At 41.4% G+C, this 20,140-nt stretch overlaps 1 protein-coding gene across 1 annotated transcript in view; it reads left to right on the forward strand.

The window, feature by feature from the left end:
- lpgat1 (lysophosphatidylglycerol acyltransferase 1) overlaps window positions 1-20,140 on the forward strand; it is a 34,930-nt gene that overhangs the window by 10,706 nt on the left and 4,084 nt on the right. The window contains exons 4-6 of the mRNA XM_020097758.2: window positions 858-953; window positions 4,399-4,678; window positions 9,788-9,914. Of these exons, the coding sequence (XP_019953317.1) occupies window positions 858-953; window positions 4,399-4,678; window positions 9,788-9,914 (503 nt within the window). The remainder of the gene's footprint in view (window positions 1-857; window positions 954-4,398; window positions 4,679-9,787; window positions 9,915-20,140) is intronic.

Here is a 20,140-nt window from a genome sequence, read left to right on the forward strand (position 1 = left end):
GGGCTCAGATCTACAACTTGCTCAGGTGGAAGTCCAGACTCAACTGCAGCTGTAGGAACTGATACATCTGTGTTTACGACAGCGTTACCTTTGAATGGCAGCTAGAGCACACAGCTTCGCCAAGCCTGAACAATCCTATACGTGATTGTCTGAGTTCTTATAGTAGAAATATAAAAGAAGAAATAGTTGTGAAACAAATCATTGAAAGAAATCTGGTTCTGCAGCCGCACCCAAATTAAATGGGTTCTGCCCAGGACGTATCCCTCCACCAAATTTGATTGAAATCAGTAATTTTTGCATATTTCTGCAAATGCAAACAAACGGGTCCTTGTTTTATTGATTGTTAATTTGGTTGTATAATTGTGTAGGTTGACATGGGGAGTAAAGAGTCACAAAAACATTTCACCCAAAGAATCCATTATTTGGATCCAGACCATGCAGCTGTCCTGCTACCCTGAACATATCATCCTGGAGATTGGCTGTGAGATTGTTTTCTTATGTTTTTTTAGGATGGTGGGGGCAGCTGTGATGATGTGTGTGTTTGTTTTTTGGCTGGGGGCCGGCACTGCACTGGAGCTGCCGAGCTACACTGCACAAACATGATGGCATGATCCGCCTCAACAACTGCATCCCTGGCCCAGTTTATCCTCTTAGCACTGAGAGAACAGTAAGCCAAAGCTGCATCGGTGCATGTCATGAGGGTGGAAGTGCTTTGGAGGGGGCAGTATCATTTTTTGGGGGGGCAGTGGTACCAAAGCCAAAATCCTGTGATATTGCTTACAGGAGAATGTGGGAATTAAGTAGAATTACCAGGGGTTTGTTTCACATGTTCATTGTATTTCTGCTCTCTGTTTCAGGTGGTTCAAAAAATGATGTGGTTGATGGACCATGTGTTTAAATACACCAACTTTGGCCTAGTGTCCTTGATCCATGGGGACTTCTTCATCAGACAGGTAAGATGTCCACGATTCCCACAGAAGGTCCTAGCAGGTTACAATTTTGGCATTGATTTATTTTTGTTGCGGCAACCTTTTTTCTTGCCATCATAAATGGAACATTAACATGCTATGCACTACTTCATGCACTACACATATTTACGTCCAGGGAGCTTTCTTTAGCTGGTATATTAGCCTCAGGGCTACAATGTTGTCTGTTTCCCTCACTTGTCAACACCTTGGTTTTGCCCCTGAAGGTCTGAGGATTAGAAAACAAGCTTTGAGGTCATAATCTAACTCCTGGGTACTGTTGGCTTGTTTCTACAGCGCTGTGCAAACGTGGAATCACTCCCCATCTGCTTGTCCCAGCTGGACAGCAGATATGTCAGTAGGCTTCTTACAGCCATGGTGTCCTCTGAAGTAGGACTGTAGTGTGGGAGGGCTGCTTAGCCCCGCTGGGTCAGACTGACCCTTTGTTGTGAGGTCAGCTGGAGCAGAGCAGCCTGCCCTGACAGGCCTGCACATGGAGCCTACAGGGCCGGGGAATTCCTGAAATAACATGCTGGTTGTTGAGCTACATTTTTGGCAAATAGCTGATACATTTAAAGTGATAGAATATCATAAAACTGGTTGGATTATCTCACAATAAGATAATTTGCATCTACTATATTCTCTAGTCTATAAATCTTTTTTTTCTCTATGTAAATTTCAGAAAATGTACATGAATTAAACATAATTTTAAGTAACACAGTTATGAAAGACCTGCATCACTTGAGGCCTTTCATTGTCATGCATTTAAAGAAATACCATTCCCTCAATAGATACAGTACAGACACTAATTTATCTACTCTTGCTTTTTGTGCTTTGTGACATCAGTCTTATATTTGCAGACAGCTGCTAGCAAGCATGAGCTACCCAGTGGGGTTGTTCGTTAAACTCAGGACAGTCCCATAAAAGGCAGCAGGTGCACATGTGTGAATATTTACGTCACAGTTTGATGGTTGTGCCATTTTTTTGTGCACGTTAAGAAACCTTTGTTTTTACATTCCGGGCCTTTTACATACTGTGCCAAAACAAAAAATTGAATTATCTATATCGCTCATCCCTTCTAGTGTATGCCAGATTACATCAGTTTTAACATTTGCTGCTGTAAATGTTGGGAAAGAGCCAATCCGTTATCTCCGTGGTCATGTTTTCTCTGTGGAGCTATAGGCAGGACTGGCTGGCACCAGGACAAAAGTCTGAACATATCATGTTAAATGACTGATGGGTTGTGTCTTTGTTTGTCCACTTTTGTTTTTGTCAGAAGAAAAGAGAAATGGCCCACACATTCCTGTCTGACTTTCTGAGCTGCAGAAAAATAAGTTGGCAAGAGGGAATTACATTTTTTTGGGTCATGGACTCACATCAGGCACAGTGCCGAGGGTTAGGCACCACCAGCCTGTGCTCGGTCATATCTGTTCTCCTCACCTCTGTGTGATCCCCTCTGACATTCATGTGTGCATCCCTGAAACCCTTCCCCAGAATACTTCACACTTCCACACAGCGCAAACATCTGCCCCAGTCTCCAAAGCATCTGCTGTCCACTGAAGCTGGCAGACATGTCTCATTATGCCCAACACAGCATAGCACACTTTGATGGCAGTCACAGTTATATTATGGCACAGGCTTTTATTTTAAAACATTTTCTGTCTTAAAACTTTCAAATAAAGTATTACTAACTTTATTGTGAACACACTCAACGATCAGTAACATGTGGCTGCTCACATGGATTTATTTTCAAAATAAGACCTGACCAAGTTAAGTAAATTATCTGATCTAATTTACACATTTGACAAAAACATGAGTTGGCCAGATGAGTCAGATCAGTTATTTGAGGACAATCCCCTGCACCTAAATTAGTTTGACTTATTTTTTGTATTTTATTTTGTACATTGATCAAGGTTGTCAGAGTAGTTTATGTTAATGGTGTCACATTGTGTGCAGGCTCATACTGATGACATAACTCGCCCACCAGCCCCACTATCTATTTCATTTTTTATGGACGTAAAACCTATTTGATGATTTTTTTGTCCATCTAATTGAAAAAACTCAAATTTCAAAAATAATAATAATTAACTCTTAAATCTGGCTCTGCAGTTTGAAAGTGAAAGTGCTCCGAGCAGCAGCAGACTCACATCCCAGATTAAATAAAGGAGACTTTATTAGATCACATGAAGAGAGCAGAGTCAACTGACGAGGATGATCTGAAGTGTTTCAAGGGACCAGTGGCCCCAGGCAAAGCATTCTAGTCTTCAACCAAGGCTGTTGGTAGAAAGCCAGTAGCACTTGTCCTCATCAGGGGGTTTCCAAACACGGTGTTGTTAGACAGTCCTGTACATAGTCTATCATAGGATATTAGGGGGTTCTCAGCTGTTCTCTGGGGCCCCCTCTAAGCTCAGGGCCCCAGACAATTGCCTGCTTTGCCTCCCCTGTTGCAGCGCCCCTGAGGATGATGAGGATTTGGTGTCAGAAGATACTAAAAACAATGTAGATGTGCAAAATGTGAGAAGTGGACTGCTACAGTCTGGGTAATTAATGAAAGAGTTAGGTTGCCTGCAGCGAAATGCAACATTAAAGATCTTTGTTAACACAGACTCCACAGATACTGTGGATATATTTCTTTTAAAATGTCCTGTCTAACACCGGTGTTGTCCTGCTGGGAAAACGTCCACACCTTGGCATCCCTTATATTTACAACCAGTATCTAATAGACTGTGATTACTCCCTTGACCAGTGGCTGCTGCGTGCACACGCTGTCAAATCCACCCCCAGCTCCAAATACAAAACTGTAATGATTAAAAAAGAAATATGGTCGGGTACATTTCCTTCAGTACACTTGGCTCTCAAAGCCTCAGTCAAACCGGAGCAAATGTTTCAGGGTCATGAATAAGTTTATTATGTTTGAATCAGAACAGTCGCTGCAGGTAAGAATAGCACATCACAGGTTTTTGTTTTGGCAAAATTATCACACGTTTTGTTGTTTTACTACCAACTGCCGTGTAGACAAATCACACGTGAGCTCACATGAGGCACACAGAGGCCAGCCTGGCTTTGCTAATGCATTTAAAATGGCTTTTGACCAGACCTAACTAAAAATCAATGCCACTCCTTCTGGTCCTGTCCATGCTAATGCTCTTAATGTTGTCAAGGCCATCATGTTGTGCATCCGTTCAGTTGTGCCAGTATTGTTGCTCTGAGTGTTACTGCAGCTAACTTCAGGTTTTGTGTTCACTTGTTTTTCATTTGCTTATTAAGTTAATTCATTTTGCATTTAGCGTCTACTGTTTTTGTTAAATAAATGCCCAACACCTCTTAAAGATAATCGCTGTTTTGAATGCAGTCAGCAAGCTTGAAATCTGTAACTAGACCAAAGACGTTTGATTATGTTGTTTGAATTTTTTTTTTTCTGTTGTTCCTCCAGGGTAAAGCTCACAGAGACAAGCAGCTGATCTACCTGAAAGATCACCTAGACAAATATTACCACAGCCGCGACAGGAAGTGGATAGTGCTGTTCCCAGAAGGCGGCTTCCTGCGCAAACGGCGGGAAACCAGCCAGTTATTTGCCAAGAAGCACTCTCTCCCACACCTGACCCACGTCACGTTGCCTCGACTCGGGGCCACGCACGTTATCCTGAAAACCCTGTCCGCCCAGCTGGAGAATGGCAGCGTGGGCATCGAGACTGTGACCCCCAACCAGATAGGTAACTAACATTTCAATTTCACGAAAAAGTTGTGTTATAAAAAAAGAAGCTGTTCACAAAAGGAATGCACGAAAGTCCACTCCATTAGGAATATCTGTAACTGTTGGGTCTTTGATTTTTTTTCTCCCTTGTTATTTGTCCCTTTTATAAAAGGAGAGGTCAATAAAATATTAGTCATAAAAAATGTATCCGTAGATGAGTAAAATGTCAAACAGACTGAAACATGGAGTCTGGCAAGGGGGGGAGTCTTTTTAAGGGAAGAAAGTAACAGAACAATAACTTAATAGTCAGTCATATTTTTCCAGTTTATTAAAAACTGTAAATAAATTGAATAATTTCCCCCCAAAAAATAGTTCTGTAGAAATCTTTGAAAATAATTTCTGTAGAAACGATGCATACATTTCTGAATAATCCTAAAATTCAACCCCAGGGCAAAACCGAATTCAATCTTAAGACTTTTTAAAGTTAGACAAAACTGAATCCCAGCACATTTCAAATTCAAATGATTAAAAAGGATCCAACCATTCATCTGAAATGTTAAGATTGGTTCTGGGTATGTTCTATCAGGCCTTGTGTGATGACATTGATTTTGCTGAATACAAATAGAGAAAGAGTTGGAGTAGATTTTTTTTTTAAATGCTTTTTAAATGTGCAGATTGGGTTTTTTCTTACTGAGGTTTCTGGCTTTCAAAAAGGTGAAAAAAGAATTTTTATTTTCTTTTTCATTTCTTTTCTTTTACATCTGTGTGAACTCCCGCCCACTGCGTTCAACGGTCCTTGATCATATGTGGTTTTATGACGGCTGGAGGGAAAGGGATAGAGCACGCTTCCAACATGAAGCATTAAATCGTCACCTCCGTGTCCCACAGTCCCGTGGGAGTCCTGTTTTAAATGAAAGGTGGCTGCTGGTGAAGATTGCCAGCAGAGGAAAGGGGTGACGTGCACCGAGGTGCCAGAAATTGCATCAAGGTCCCTGAAAACCCAGTGGTGATTTGCAGGAGAGTCTTTTTTGTCTGTCTAGGGACCAGTCCTAAATACAGCCAATGAGGAGGGAGATAACTCTGCAATTAACAAGCTCTGGGAGTGAAAATGTTGTATTTTTCACTTTTGAACAATAACAACAGAAAGCAAACATCAACACAGCATGAAAACCTAGAGAAGTGTACGTTTCTAAATCTACAGTCTTCATGTCCTTGTCTTTACTGTTTAGCGAGATCCAAGTATTGATGTCACGCTTGCCGCTGGTTGTGCACGTGATCACTTCCTCTCATTTTCTGAAAAAGGTCTGAAATCTTCTGTTTTTCTGTTAAATGCATCCCTGGCTGTGCCTGTTGATTTAATTCCAGTTTGTACAGATAAACTATGAATGCTAAAATGCTGCTCAAGATTAAATCCATATTGCCCCAAAATATGTTAATGACATGATCACAACATAAGGGATTATTGACCTTGTTTCAAGATGAGGGTGAGTAAACCCTTAAATCTAGATTTTGGGGCAAAAATACCTTTTCAGGGTTTTACTCAGCAAAATGATGCTGAGAACTGTCCTCATCAGAAAACACAGTGTCATAATCACAGACACACTGAGATCTCGATGCCTGGGCACGCTGCATACTCTGTTTACCCAGCGGACTCTCTTGGCCTCGCTTCAAAATCCATTTTAAGGGTGTGGTGTGTTAATAGTAATTCTGAGACTTTGGGCCAGCATTATTGAGAATGTGGTCCAGAGACCTCAGCCTTCGTCGACTTTGCAAACACAGCTCTGTGTTCATCAGCCTCAGCACTAACGGCAAGACGCTGTCTGTTTATCCTTCGGTGGGACGGACTGAAGGGGAATCTCTTAATTGGCAGCTGTAAAATTAAGACAACAGTGAGCAGTGTCGTTCTTGTGCTAAATTATGCCTTTTGTGCAGTTTTTGGCTTTCCTGCTAATTTAGAGTCTTTGGCCTTCTCTTCAGTGTCAACATATCACAGCAGAGATTATGTTTGTAACCTCTGGCAGGAAGAGGGACGTTTCAACATCTAACACACATCAGTTTTCAATTGCACATTATGCTTTCCCCTGCGTGTGTGTGTGTGCTGCACATCCAGCTCATATTCCAGTTGATTCTTTATGTATATATTGTTGTGTCCTTTGTTCCTGCAGGACAAGGGGAAGCTGGTTGCTGCAGTAGTGCTTGTCCTTCCACTCGTGTCTTGCTAATGGCATTAAAACCGAGGGCAAGACAAAAAAAACACACATAGCCAGAGGAGCGTTATGTCCCTCATTATCCTCTGTGTGTATGTGTGTGTGTTCAGAGACACAGCTCTGTTTCCCTGTGACCCTCCATGATGCTCTGCAGAGGTGCTCAGAGCTTGCTGACTCACTCAGAGACAAATGGGCCACTTGGAGAAAATGGGATTTGATGTGTGTGCTGTTGTGCATCGTCCATGCAATGTCACCCGAGCTAAATGCACTGCTCAGTGCAGAAACAAAGCACAGGGGTCACTGGTTGCCACTGTAGCTCACAGCCTGCAGAAAGACTCAGTGTGCAGCTCAGACCGATAAGGTTTATGTGTTATAAAACAGTTGGCAGGTAAGCAAAGTCCACAGCTGTGAGTCAGGTAGGGTGAGGCTCCCTGTGACCCACAGGTAAATGGGTTTCAAAGTCCCAACCAATCAGAGGACGTTGTAACCTCAGCTTTTTTCTGGCACCCGTTTATGGAGTTAGACAAATAAATAACGCAAAGTACATGAACAGATTTGTCATTTTATCTTATAATACTAATAATACTTGCTGCTACAAAGCACTGTTCACCTGTTTATTCAAAATTTTCTAAATATTGCATGTTCAAATTCACCATAGGGCTTCTTTAGATCCTCAGCTAAACACCTGCCAAGTCTGAAGTAGATCAGATAAACATTTTTGGAGACATAAAAACAGCAATTCCTCACATTTTGTTACAAATATAAAAAAAATTACCAACTCTGCTGTTTAATTCACTGTGTGCATATGAATAAAGATGTTTGTTTAAAATGTAAAAGTTTTAAATTGCTAATCAAATACTTATACTATATATTGGTGAATATTAAAATGAATACAAAGAAAAATAAAGGCAGTAAACAGAAGACAAGTTTCACACGTATGACGGGACCTCAGGCCTTGTATTATGTTAGTGTACTGGTAAAACCTGAAGTATGCAAACATAGTATCAGCATATGTATTCATGTGGGGAGGGATACACATATTTTTACATTATGATAGTGTTGTATATTGTCATGTAGTGGGAGATGTCACCAGTGTTTAATGTCAATTTGAAATACCTGACAATTCAATGTAGCTCAACTTATATGTTAAAATCTATACGGCCGTAAAGCGTTGCAACATCGCCATCGATGGCCTAATAAACCCAGACGTTAGGCAGTGGAATCTATCACAGTATAAACAGCCTGGCTTAATCTATAATGGCTGCCAAACTCCATAATCAAAGTATTATAAATAGGTGGTGGTCCGCATGATGTGATGTTGCTGGTTGTTATGGGTGACGCTGTTTGTAGGGAGGAACTCAAACTGACAAGGCGTCAGCCGCGATCTGCTCTAACTGCCGTTAATGTTGTGTGCCTAAATCAAAGGGTGTGTGTGTGTGTCTGTGTGTGTGTGTGTGTGTGTGAGAGCTACAGCTGTCTATTCTCCACTTTTGTTTGTGACGTCTCCATCTCACTGCCTCACCCCCCCGCTCTATGTTGTCTGTGTTCTGTCTCGTGAGCAAGATTTCTTGTTGTACTGCTGCTGACCCTACTTTGTCACGTAGGCCTGGCCTGTTTCCTTTGCATGAAGAAGTCGGTGTGTGTGCTCTGTGGGGGAAGTGCTTGCGACACAGTAATTGCCGACTGTAAGGACTGTGACATTAGTCAGGCAGTCAAATGATGCACAGCTTCACATCAGCCTCATTTCAGATTTGTCCTCACTGACCGAGGCGGCTGCTGTTTTGACAAGTTTGTGCTTAGAGCAACACTCACTCGACATTTAGCGAATGTGCTTGTTTTCTATCGAAACCCTCGGGCAGATGTTATGATTGTAATCAGTTTCATCTCTGTGCATCCAGGAAGTAAACAAGGCAGGAAGCTCATTAGAGTCTCCAATAAATATTCGAAATGCTCTCCTGCTACTTCTGTCGACATCTTTAAAAAAACTGCTTAAAACGTATTTTAATCTTCTTAATATGTCTGTTTTTAAGCTTCTGTTCTATTTTGACTACCTTCTTCACGTAAAGCACCTTGAGCTGGATTTTATTCTCTAAAAAATGATGTATAAATTAAGGTTATTATTATTAATAAATGTAGCCAAAATGTGTAGCTTTTATAAAATAATATGCCTGTCGACACTTCTGTGGTGGTTGATCACCTCTTGTGCATCAACATACTACACAAGTAATGCTTGAGTCCACGCCAATCCAATGACTTTATGTAGAGTATATTTACATTAGCCTTTTATTGCCTCTTTTCATTTATTATCTTTTGTTCATGCACAGGCAAGAGCAGAGCTGACCCAAAATAATGAACATAAATAATTGTACACATGCACCCTGCAGCTAAAAACCAGATTTTAATGTCCAGCAGTCCCTCTTGCCTTCCTGTCTCGATACTTTCATCACCCTTTTCTCTCTAATCCTTCTATAAATTGTAAATAAAATGACAAAATATCAGAATGTGTGTTTTCATAGTATTTTATTGGTAAATTAAGATGTAAGCCATGAAGCTTTTGAAAGGAAAACGTCCATTTTACTGTGACTCACAGACGTAGCTTCCAGCCAAATTCAGTTTGGTTGGGGCTTCAGCCGGTGTTCCACCAGTCACTGGCACATAACCAGCCTTCATTTGGCTGCACTGCTATGATAGAAAAATCTCCAGGGACATGTAATGGTTACATACACGGTCTTTAAGATGGAGGAGGTAGGCGTGTTTTGAAATGTCATGGAATCTGTATGAGGCTGTTTCTGCCCTCTGAGTCTGTCTGGTTGGAGTCAAACAGGAACTGGACTGAGTGGACGTGTGAATATGTTTTTTGTTACTAATCCCTGTGTGTCTTCTTGTCCTGCCATCTCACTCCTGTGTTTCTTCCCTGACAGGTAACAAGCGTAGAGGCCTGCAGTGGGTAATAGATGTGACCATAGCGTACCCTAAAGCAAGACCCATGGACATCCAGACATGGATCTTTGGCTACAGGCCTCCTACAGTCACACATGTACATTACAGGTACGGACAAATGTCATTACATTCACATTTTCACTTTTACATCCGAGGTTGGTTCTTGCTTAGTTTATGATACTGTCTTGTGGGAAAATATATATTATATGTACTGTCTCACTTTGATATGTAGAACAACAATGTTGTGCTTACCAGTGCTGATGTCACACTTCTGCTTTCATACATCTACCCAGCTGTATGACTTCTCCACCAAGAGAGAAAAGTATATTTAGTGCTCAGACCTTGAGACATCATACCATTCATGTGACTCACTTTACAAGCACTCACCTCCAGAGGTACAACTTATCACTGATTTCCAAGTCCACCCTCTAATAACACAAGTTCCCTGCAGCAACACCTACCTTGCATACCTCAGCAGAGAGACCCACAATGGACCTTGACATGGGACACGTCACCTGCTGAATGTGTGGAACATTCCAGTCACTGTTCATGTTGCTTTTCTGTCTCCTTGATTGGAATTAGCTTTCGAAGAGGGTTTTTATCGCAGTTTAACTCGTAAAATTAGAATTCAGGGAAAATAGTGTTTACTTCAGGGCTGACTTTGCATAAAAATAATGACATTTTTAAGCATCTACAGGGCTTCAGTGATTTTCAAACCCTGCTATGATGCGTTAAAAACGATATTAATGTTTATTATTTTTAATCAAATCAGTCAATTAATAGTTCAAGTAAAATTTAAAGCAAAAATATTCCTTCCACTCCTTAGATGTAGCTGCTCAAGTGAGAGGATTATCCAGTGTTCTTTCTCATGAATCTCTGACAACAAAACATTTCACATTAATAAATGCACATCAATATTGATAATAAAACATTAATAATATAATTCCGAGCAGCAGATAGTGTAAAACGACGTAGACACAAGAACACGTATGACATAGAATATTAATAGGCAAGAAAAGAACAGAAAGTTGAGAGAAATATGTACAATATACACCTTTCCTTCCAAATGGAAATATTATGGGTAGAGAGAAGTACAGTGGCACAGGATGATTGCACAAGGCTACACACTGTATTTGTGCATTATGTATAGAGAAATATTGATAGCTATGTCACAGTTCTGCTTTTGTACTAGTTAAAAGTGTTGAAAGAAATTCTAAATTTCACTGACTTTAAGAAGAAATGCTGACATAGTAGAATGGCATGAGGACTTCCATAGACAACAGAGCAAATTCAGCCCAGAATAGAAACTAACCTAAACTACAGAACTACAATCAATATTCCACATTCTGTAGCTAAAAAGATCTCTGCTCTAATGCAGAGTAAATGCACTGCCCCTTGTCCTGCTCTCACTGCCCTCTGGCTTCCCCTCTGTTGCTAATCCCTCCACTTGAGGATATGATATAATGAAGGTGGGCCAGGATCCGATTTTCTGTAGACTCAGTCCAAGGTCCACTGTATATTGTCCTGACAGGGTAGATCATTAGTGATGTATCCAGGCTCAGGCAGGAGTCATCAGGTAGAAGTCGTCTTGACCCTTAATGTTCCTTTGCACTCCTCCGCAACTTCCTGACACAGCTCCCGTAAGAGTGTAACCTCTGCATGCAGGTTGGGATCGGGGAAAGTAAAAGGTGATTTATGAACCCTGGCTTGCCGGATCTCTCTCAAAAGGCTCCTCTGCCCGCCTGGACTAGCAAAGGACTCATTAAGTCTGTAATTAGACGAGCAGAGGATGCACTACTCCCACCCCACCTCGGGGACTCTCTAATCAGCCATCGACACAATCAGCTTCCCTCGCTCGGTCAGCAGCTCTGCATCCTGGGGACAGGCACCCGACCAGGCTGAAGGCACAGCTGTTCCGGCTACGTGTGTGCACACTAGCTGCTCACTGTGTCGACGGCACAGATCACAGAGAAGTTTGATGCAGGTGCAGAGTCAACAAGAGGATTAGTCTGCCTGCCGATCAAGGGAACACTGTGGGGGGGGTGAGCAATATGATGCAGATAGGAGAGGTGGCTAGACGAGTGTGCCGCTCAGCCACAATGTTTCTGCTGTGTCAGCGCAGGACATACACAGTTTACAGACATGACCTCTGGGTAAAATCCAGAGAATAGCCTTCGGAGTTTCCCCAGAATTCCCCTTTCAAACATGCACAATGCAGCGGGAGGTCTGCACAGAAAAATTCACAACAGCATCAAATCCTCCGCGATATTCAGACGAGAGGTGGAGCAGCCGGGTGCAGCAGACAGAGACAGGATGTGACTTCAATGTGAAGTTAACACATAAGCTGTTGACTGGGAGGACACAATGGTGGTTTTCCACAACAATGTGGTCATGTGCAAAATTGAAATTGAAAGATCCTTTGTCTTTACTAAGAGCCAATTTGGACTTGAAACATTGTGCTCGTGTGAGATAGTAGAAATTTCAAGGGGTGTTAAAAGACACAAAGTGAAGTAAAAACCAGCCTGACTGATATCGGAATGAATAAAGCTTCAAAATGATTATCCTAAAAGTCATGAAATTAATAGTGTTATCAGAAAAGAGACAGAATACAGGACTGTCAGACACCGTACAGTGCAATGACTGACAACAAGCAGAGTGTCAGCTGTCGGCCTTTATCGGTGATTCAGCATATTGGATCTGCAGTGGAGGCAGCGGGTAAGAGAGAGAGCTTTCTGACTGTCGGCTCAGTTTAGCAAATCACCGATTTCACCCATTTAGTGTGGTGTCACCTTATTTTTGCAGCCATCTCCTCTTTTCTTGTTCCACGAGCAGAAGAAGAGCAGAGACAGTTAAACCACCAGCTGAGCAGAGAAATCCTCGGCCAGTTTGTTTTTGTTTCTTTCGGAGATGCTGCCTCTTCTTGTTTTATTTTTTTGGATTATAAATACAGACTGCTGACCTAGTTATTCATTTCGTCCCTCACAGGAATTGAGCATAGGTGTATGTGAGCCGGTCGTGATCTGCAGCCTTTGTTGTGCGATGCACGAGAAGAATTTGATCTTCGATAAGTCACCTTGGAGCCTTAAATGCGACTGCTGTTTTTATATCTGACCTTGATCACAAACCGCCATTCTCCTCCTCTGGTGTCATTTTATGGAACTGTGTAGATTACTGCCGCGCCTCAACCTCAGCTTCAAAACAGTCAGCTGAGTATTGAGTAATATTCTAGATGAATCCACACTGAGCACTTTTTATAAAAAAATCCTTCTGCCTCCCTCCTTCCGTCCCTGCCTCCCGTCCTCACCCCTCAGCTCCACCCTCCTCCCTCACTGTCTCCTGCCCTCTCTCCATATAATCTCAGCCTCCCAGGCTGCAGCATCATAAGCCCTCTGTGAATGGCAGATGGGAGAGCTAGGTGGGTGTACAGAGGCCAAGCGAGGGCAGTAGTGGGTGTTAAATACGTTGAAATCTTTTTCTTTTATAATGCACATTCTCCTCTGTATTTTTTTGTGCTGCTCTGTGTGTTTCTGCTGTTTTGAAAATATCTGAAAGGTGACGTGATTTATGGAGTCGGCGTCTTGCCTGGTCATCACATGCACGTTTGCACACCTGGCTCTCTCTCCGAGACAGGACACACACACAGAATTGTTGAGCTTGCTGCCGTAAATGCCATTTTTAAGATATCTGAGGCAGATTTTTTTTAATCTTAACACTTTGTTCGTTGTCTGTAGATACTGTAAATCAGACGCTACATTTCCAACTGTTTTTTTTTTTTACCAATTTGTGTTTATTGAGGTCCTCACCTGGATCAATATCCCTCACGCTGGTGTTTACCTGTGAGCATAATGAGTGGCCTTGGTAATTAGAGATGGTGCCTGGGAATAATGAATGAGTAGAGGGTTTTTTCTTTGTTCTTTCTTTTTTCAAAGCTGAGGATCGTCAGAGTGCGTGTCACCATAGAAACACGTTACAGGAGTCATCCCCACACACACTGAAATCATTCCACTGAGAATCCTCCTCAAGAGTTGTTAAAGTTCAGGCCCATTAGCAAAGGAAGAAGTTATCAGATTGCAGCTTTAAAAGTAGAAATACATCAATGTGAAATTGAAAGTATGTAATGTAGGACTTCATACAGGTCAGTGGGATGTAAAGTGATTTGCAGATGCTTAGAGTCCGACTGATTTATCGATTGGCCGACAGATATGAGTCTTTCACAGAAATATCAATAACAGCATTTGTTTGCTGATATGAAAATCAGAATTCAGATTCTACATATTTGTGTTTTCTTTTTATTGATAGTTATTCATAAGAAAGTTTATGGTTAAACTGTAAAATAACAAGCCTCAGTTACATTTATTTATCATAATGGTTTCATAACGACATCTTTGGAATTATTGGAATTTGTTGTTATTTCAATATTTATCGACCAATATATCGATATAATCTTTTATATTTTTCACTCCCTGATGTTGGATGAGAACATAACAGTCTCCTTCTTCACTGTTTAATTGACCTCAAACATGAACTGTCATGGGGTGAGCTGACGTCTGTCCTCCATACATACCAGTAACAGTGGTTTTTATGGTCCCTTCCTTGTGACCTCTGCACTGATACCAGGTCGACACTCCAACACCAGGCTGTTAATAACCTCTGAATGGCTCCGCCCACAGCCGACATCTCTCTCTCATGTGTCCCCCCATTACCGCAGCAGCACTCTGTCATGTGGTGACGGTGACAAGGTGAAAGTGTGCTGCTGTCACGTAGACACACAGATCGATGTGGAGTTAAAAGAGGACAAAAACATGGTCATGTTTGCTGATCACCTGAGTTCAGATACAACCCAGGTTTTCTAGGTTAAAGGTAAATGTTCCAGCCATAATTACATCTGTTGTAATCTTGTGGTGGTGATGATGATGATTGTAGGCAAATCTGCGCTTGATAAGCAGTCGCTATGTGTGAACCCGTCAAGGACGCGATTTGCATATTGTTTTATATGAAGTGTTAAAACTAAAACTGGGCCAAGAGGGTTTCCAAACTTCTCAGTTTTAGTTGCTCACAAAGTCTGGTGGAGTTTTAACTGCAGCAGTGAATTTTTTGGGGAAACTAAAACCCATTAGTGTGGATGTCCCCTCAGAGTAGCTCCAGCTATAAAACCAGAACCTGTGTTCAGGTTTCTCAAACCAGGATATAATGTTTACATACAGTACATAACTCAAAAGACAGATCATTACCAGGACACGGTTTCACATGTGACAGCGTCCATTGCTTCTATCAGTCAGTTCTAATTTTAAACAAACAAATAATTTGATCACCCTCACCAATAATACTAAGTGATAATCTGACTGCTCATTGGAACAAGAACGTGATAACTAGGTTTGGTATTGGTATTTAATACTTGTCCTGTAAAAACTATGTGCAGCTATTTTTAAGTCACTGATGTAAGAATATCATCGTTTGCAGTAACTCAGTGATCGTTCAGCCATAAAGCTTTAAGTACTCTGAATACTTTTTCTTTTTTTTTTGAACAAAAAGTACTCTTGCGTATCAACACGTCGGGGGATTTCTCAGCTCTCCTCCCTCTGGCTGAGACGTTTTTTACATTGGTTGGGGAAGATTCTGCCACGTCCGTTGTTCTGCCTCTAACCATTTCCTGGAACACTGACGGGGTCTAGTCGGAGAGGAAGCAGATTAAAGACTAAATGGAGCAATTAACGAGTGGAGTCCGACCATCCCTAGACTTCTCTCTGGCTGTAGATAAGCACTTCTTAGCCCTCCATGAGGAAGAGCCCTTAAGAGCGATGTGCAGTGTGTGTGGTTTACTAAGGATCCCCATCGAGCACAAAAGTTAAATTATAGAAGGAAGTCTCTGCTCTTTATCCAGCATAGCACTAACAAAACAAACACACATGTTTAGTTTAACATAACAACTTCCTCTTTGTTTGATCGGTGGTTTCACTCCTGAGGAAAATCAAGAGAAAGAAACTTAAAGGCAGCAGTTTGGGATTTGGATGATGAGCCTTATCTTAACTAGAATAAGAGGGGGATGGACTGGAGATGGAGATTGGTGCCCGAGCGCAGGCCTCCCAGGGCGCCTTTTTGTTTTTCAAGATTTCACAGCCAGAGAGATTTAGGGGCCGTATAGACTCCCCAAACAATGACTGGCTGCCCTCCAAAGAGCCTTGTTCAGTGGACAGACTTTTCTCAGTCGCAGTCCAAACTTAATTAGCCTCTCAGCCCAGTTTGGAGGGAAAACGATATCTCAAGAATAAGGTCTCTGGAGCTAAATGGTTCAAATGAGGCAGTGAGTAGTTTCTGATTCACTTTGTTTCTGTAGAAACTAGTCACAGAAGTTGCAGTGAGGATGTGGTTGGTCAAGACTTGGTAGAAGTCAGATGTTGGGTATCAACTGGAGAAGCTGCAGCTCTCTCCCCCAGCTGTCTCTCTCAGGGTGTCAGGTTAAGAAGCAGGTCAGTGCCAAGTGGGTGAGGGTGGAAATGAGTGCTCTGCCGTGGCCCCACGCCAACATGTCACCACCAGTTCCTCACCACCACCACCACCACCACTACTGTACTCTCTCACACAAGCCACCATCCATTTTCACTCGACACAATAAGGACACTGTAGAGCGACGTTTCAATTTTTCACTCTAACGAGGGAGCGTTGCCAGTAACTGTTTGGCTCGCTGTCGTCGTTCATTGTAATGCTGCTGCAACTCGCTGGTGAGTTGATCAATCAGTCTGTTTATTTTCTCTGAGTCGGAACAAGATCACTGATGTTGAACTGAAGTACAACCTGTCACATCTGTAACGTCTCCATCAAACTTGTATTTGATGCTACAATTATTTATTCTCATCACACTCTTTGATCAACTGTATACAGACGAATAGATTGTTGGAATTATGTTTTATTCCATTCGTCTATTTAATTGTTCAAGCAAAAATGCAAAAAACAGATCAATCATGAAAATGATCTCTAGTTGCAGCCATAATCAGACCTGGAGCAGGATGATGTAATTGGTAACATCCTAAAATCTAGAGTTTGGTGCTTTCATGGCAGGAAATAATACTTTTGATTCCATCCATGATCTATATCGCTCATTTTTTAAGGCTCTTGATCCAAAACTTGAGCCAAACTCAAATGTGCTCAGAGGCCTGTGTTGTCACCCAAACACCCTGATTTCTGCATGAATATTTCAGCTGCAGGAAAATGTTGTGGCAACCAGCTGCCACCACCCAAGTCCCCTAAAAGAGCAAGTGGTGCAAGCCGGTTCCTATTTTTCTCCGCCCAGAATTACAGAGATATCAGTTCCTGTACTGGTTCAGGTGTGAAACGCTCATGAGGTTTGTGACGTCAGATCTTATATGTTATCATATGTTTAATCATAACAGCAGCACCATCACTGATTAATGCTCCTGAAAAAATATGGTTATATTCTCCACATTCAAAACAAAACCTAAACCACAAATTACCACCTGTCACTGCGACTAGAAAGCAGCTAACAGGAAAACACTGCTTCTACTGTCTTGGTGACGACTTGTTTGATTTATTTTTTGCTTTAATTGCTTCTCTCTGTCCACATGTTATAATGTCGGTCTCATTATTAGAGGTTACTGATGTGTCTGTTGTTCTCAGCCTGTCTCTGAACTTCCTCTTTCCTCGGAGGTGCATCAGAGCTGGTTGTTGGTTCCTGTGGCACAGCAACACGAAAGAAACCTGATAATCACAGACACATAAGGAGAAGCTTTTGTTGAATGTCTCGCTCTGACCTCTAATCACCCGATCAGGTAGCTGCAGAAGCCCGGTTCCTGTTTTTCGGGCAGCCTGAGCCACTCGTGTGGGGGCTGGTTGTAGCTGTTTTCAAAAGCGGTTTTATCTTGAAAAATTCCACTTAATTGGAACCTTTGATGGATGAAAGCTGCTGATTTTAGTTGGTTTTATCTTGAGTTTAACCAGAGTTTCATGCCACCGGGGACATAAAAGTTGGTTTACAGAACCTTGTTGTTGAGCAACACCCACACAGTGAACCGCTGGATAATGAGGAGAAGTGTCCAAAGATATGCATTTGAAATATAGGAACTGATGTCTGTGTTGAATCATCAGCTCCTTCTCTTCTGGTCTGTGGAACAAGGAGGCCAAGCCATTTCCTGATTTGGTCATAGAGACCGCTTCAGTTCAAAGACCAAGTTTTTACTATAGCGACTGTCCATTTGCACCTTCGGTACGTCCTCTGTGACGGGACCTGACAATGTGGACTCAGCGATCAAGTAAACCTTTAAATCAGACGGCACTGGTTTACTTCACAGGACTTAAAAAGTGTTAAATGTGTTTATTGTCATTATTTTGTGTTTTTATTATATTGATAATTATATTTACATACTTTTGCATGATTATTGTCATTATCATTAAAGTCATAGTTAATTATATTAACGTTCAAAATTATCAAAGTGCAAAATATAACTCATCAATACATGTGCAGATTATTTTCTTGATTAAATAGTTCTGGCAATAAAATGTAATGTATATTCTCCCATTAAATTCACATCTTCATATTCCTTATGTCATCTGACCAACAGTCAGAAACCTAAGAATTCAACTTATATTTAAATTAAACAAAAAAATGCATCCAATCCTGACATTTCAGAAGTTGGAAGCATCATATATTTCACATTTTTGCCTCGAAGCAAATAGATTTTTCTGATTCTCAACTAATCATTTCAGCTCTACACTTTTATTTTCATGATTTATTAACCTGCTAATTACTTTCTTGATGGATCACAGAAATCATTCAGTAAATAAAATATCAACACAAGTCTCATATGTTCTTCCAGAGCCCAAGCAATCATTTCAAAATCCAAAGAAACCCAAAGATATCCAGCTATCATCATACCGATAATATATGACAAGGATAATAAAATATTGACATTTGATTTGTTGATTGATTTTATGTTTAAACATACATTTTTTACACTCATAATCAAAATTGAGACTCATTCAGAACCTTTGGAATATTTCTAATTCTGTATGAATGACATTTTATTCGGGTGATTCATGTAAATACTGACTCATGTAGCTGCCGCAGTCACTGAGGCTGTGAGTCGTCACCGTACCTTCATACCTGCAACATAGGAAGGATACGTGCCTGTCTTTTTGAGCAGCAACTAAAAGTAAGGACATCATCCTGACAGCAGAACTGTTGCCTTCCCCGAGATTGCTTTTTAAGATATATCGAACACTTTACCAATCAATACGGTATCACTTATTACTGCCCTCTTCCAGAAGCCTCCCTCACAGGCACAGATGTACTTTTACTGTTATCCGGTCGGGAAATATTGAGCAAATGTTGAGTGCAGAGGAAATGCTTTGTCTGAGGGAGGAGACAGTAACCTCTGTTTGAAGGTGACCAGGAGCTGCCTGTGTGGGAGTGCAGCCTACTAGGGACCCCTTCTGGCTACAAACAAGACTTCCTCTGCTTGTGGAACTGACCCTTTTTATCAGCCTCCTACTGTTTTCACAATGTCGGCCAGCGCAGCAGTCTTCCTGTTTCTCATTGTGATTGTTAAAAAAAAAAAAAAGAAATACTTTATCGTCCTACTTTTAAAAAAAAATACTTTTTTCCAAAAGATCAACCTTTAGAGGATAAAAATATAAAAAGAGAACCAAAACATGTTTTCAGGGTATTTTCAAATTTTTACAATCTTTAATGTTAAACCATGAATATGTAATAATCCATCCACCCATTATCTACAACGCTTATCCTTTGAGGGTCGGAGCTGGAAGCAATCCCAGCTGACATTGGACGAGAGGCCGGGTACTTCCTGGTCATCGGCTGATCGCAGATCCAACATACAACCACGCACGCTCACATTCATATGTGCAATCATCAATTAATCTCACCTCATATGTAATAAGAATTATACATATATACATAATCTTCGTTTAACGCTTTAAAGCTTAAGCACAAAGTCCTTCCCAACTATAGGATTCGCTGATATGCGGGTTGCATAACAACGTCTAAGAAATGTTTTACTCCATCGCTATAAGCTCTGTCATGATGGGTATTCTTGCTGAAGACAGTGAATTGATTAATTTGCTAATAACTGTACCACTGCAGCCCAACACACTTAGGACAGTGTCTGATTAATAGACGCTAACATCCCGGCCACTTCGCACCGTGTCAGGGTTTCATGGTGTCTCTGCTCGCTGTGACAGTGCTGCCTCGGAGCTGTGACTTCTCACTTTCTTGACAGCAAAAACGGATTCACCTTTTGCCGTCTGATTTTTTTTTTTCTGACTTGCCTCTTACAGCTGCTTTGTGGAGCGACACTGCTCGACCG

The sequence above is a fragment of the Paralichthys olivaceus genome, chromosome 19, assembly GCF_024713975.1.
Source record: "Paralichthys olivaceus isolate ysfri-2021 chromosome 19, ASM2471397v2, whole genome shotgun sequence".
In the NCBI taxonomy this organism is placed as follows: domain Eukaryota; kingdom Metazoa; phylum Chordata; class Actinopteri; order Pleuronectiformes; family Paralichthyidae; genus Paralichthys; species Paralichthys olivaceus.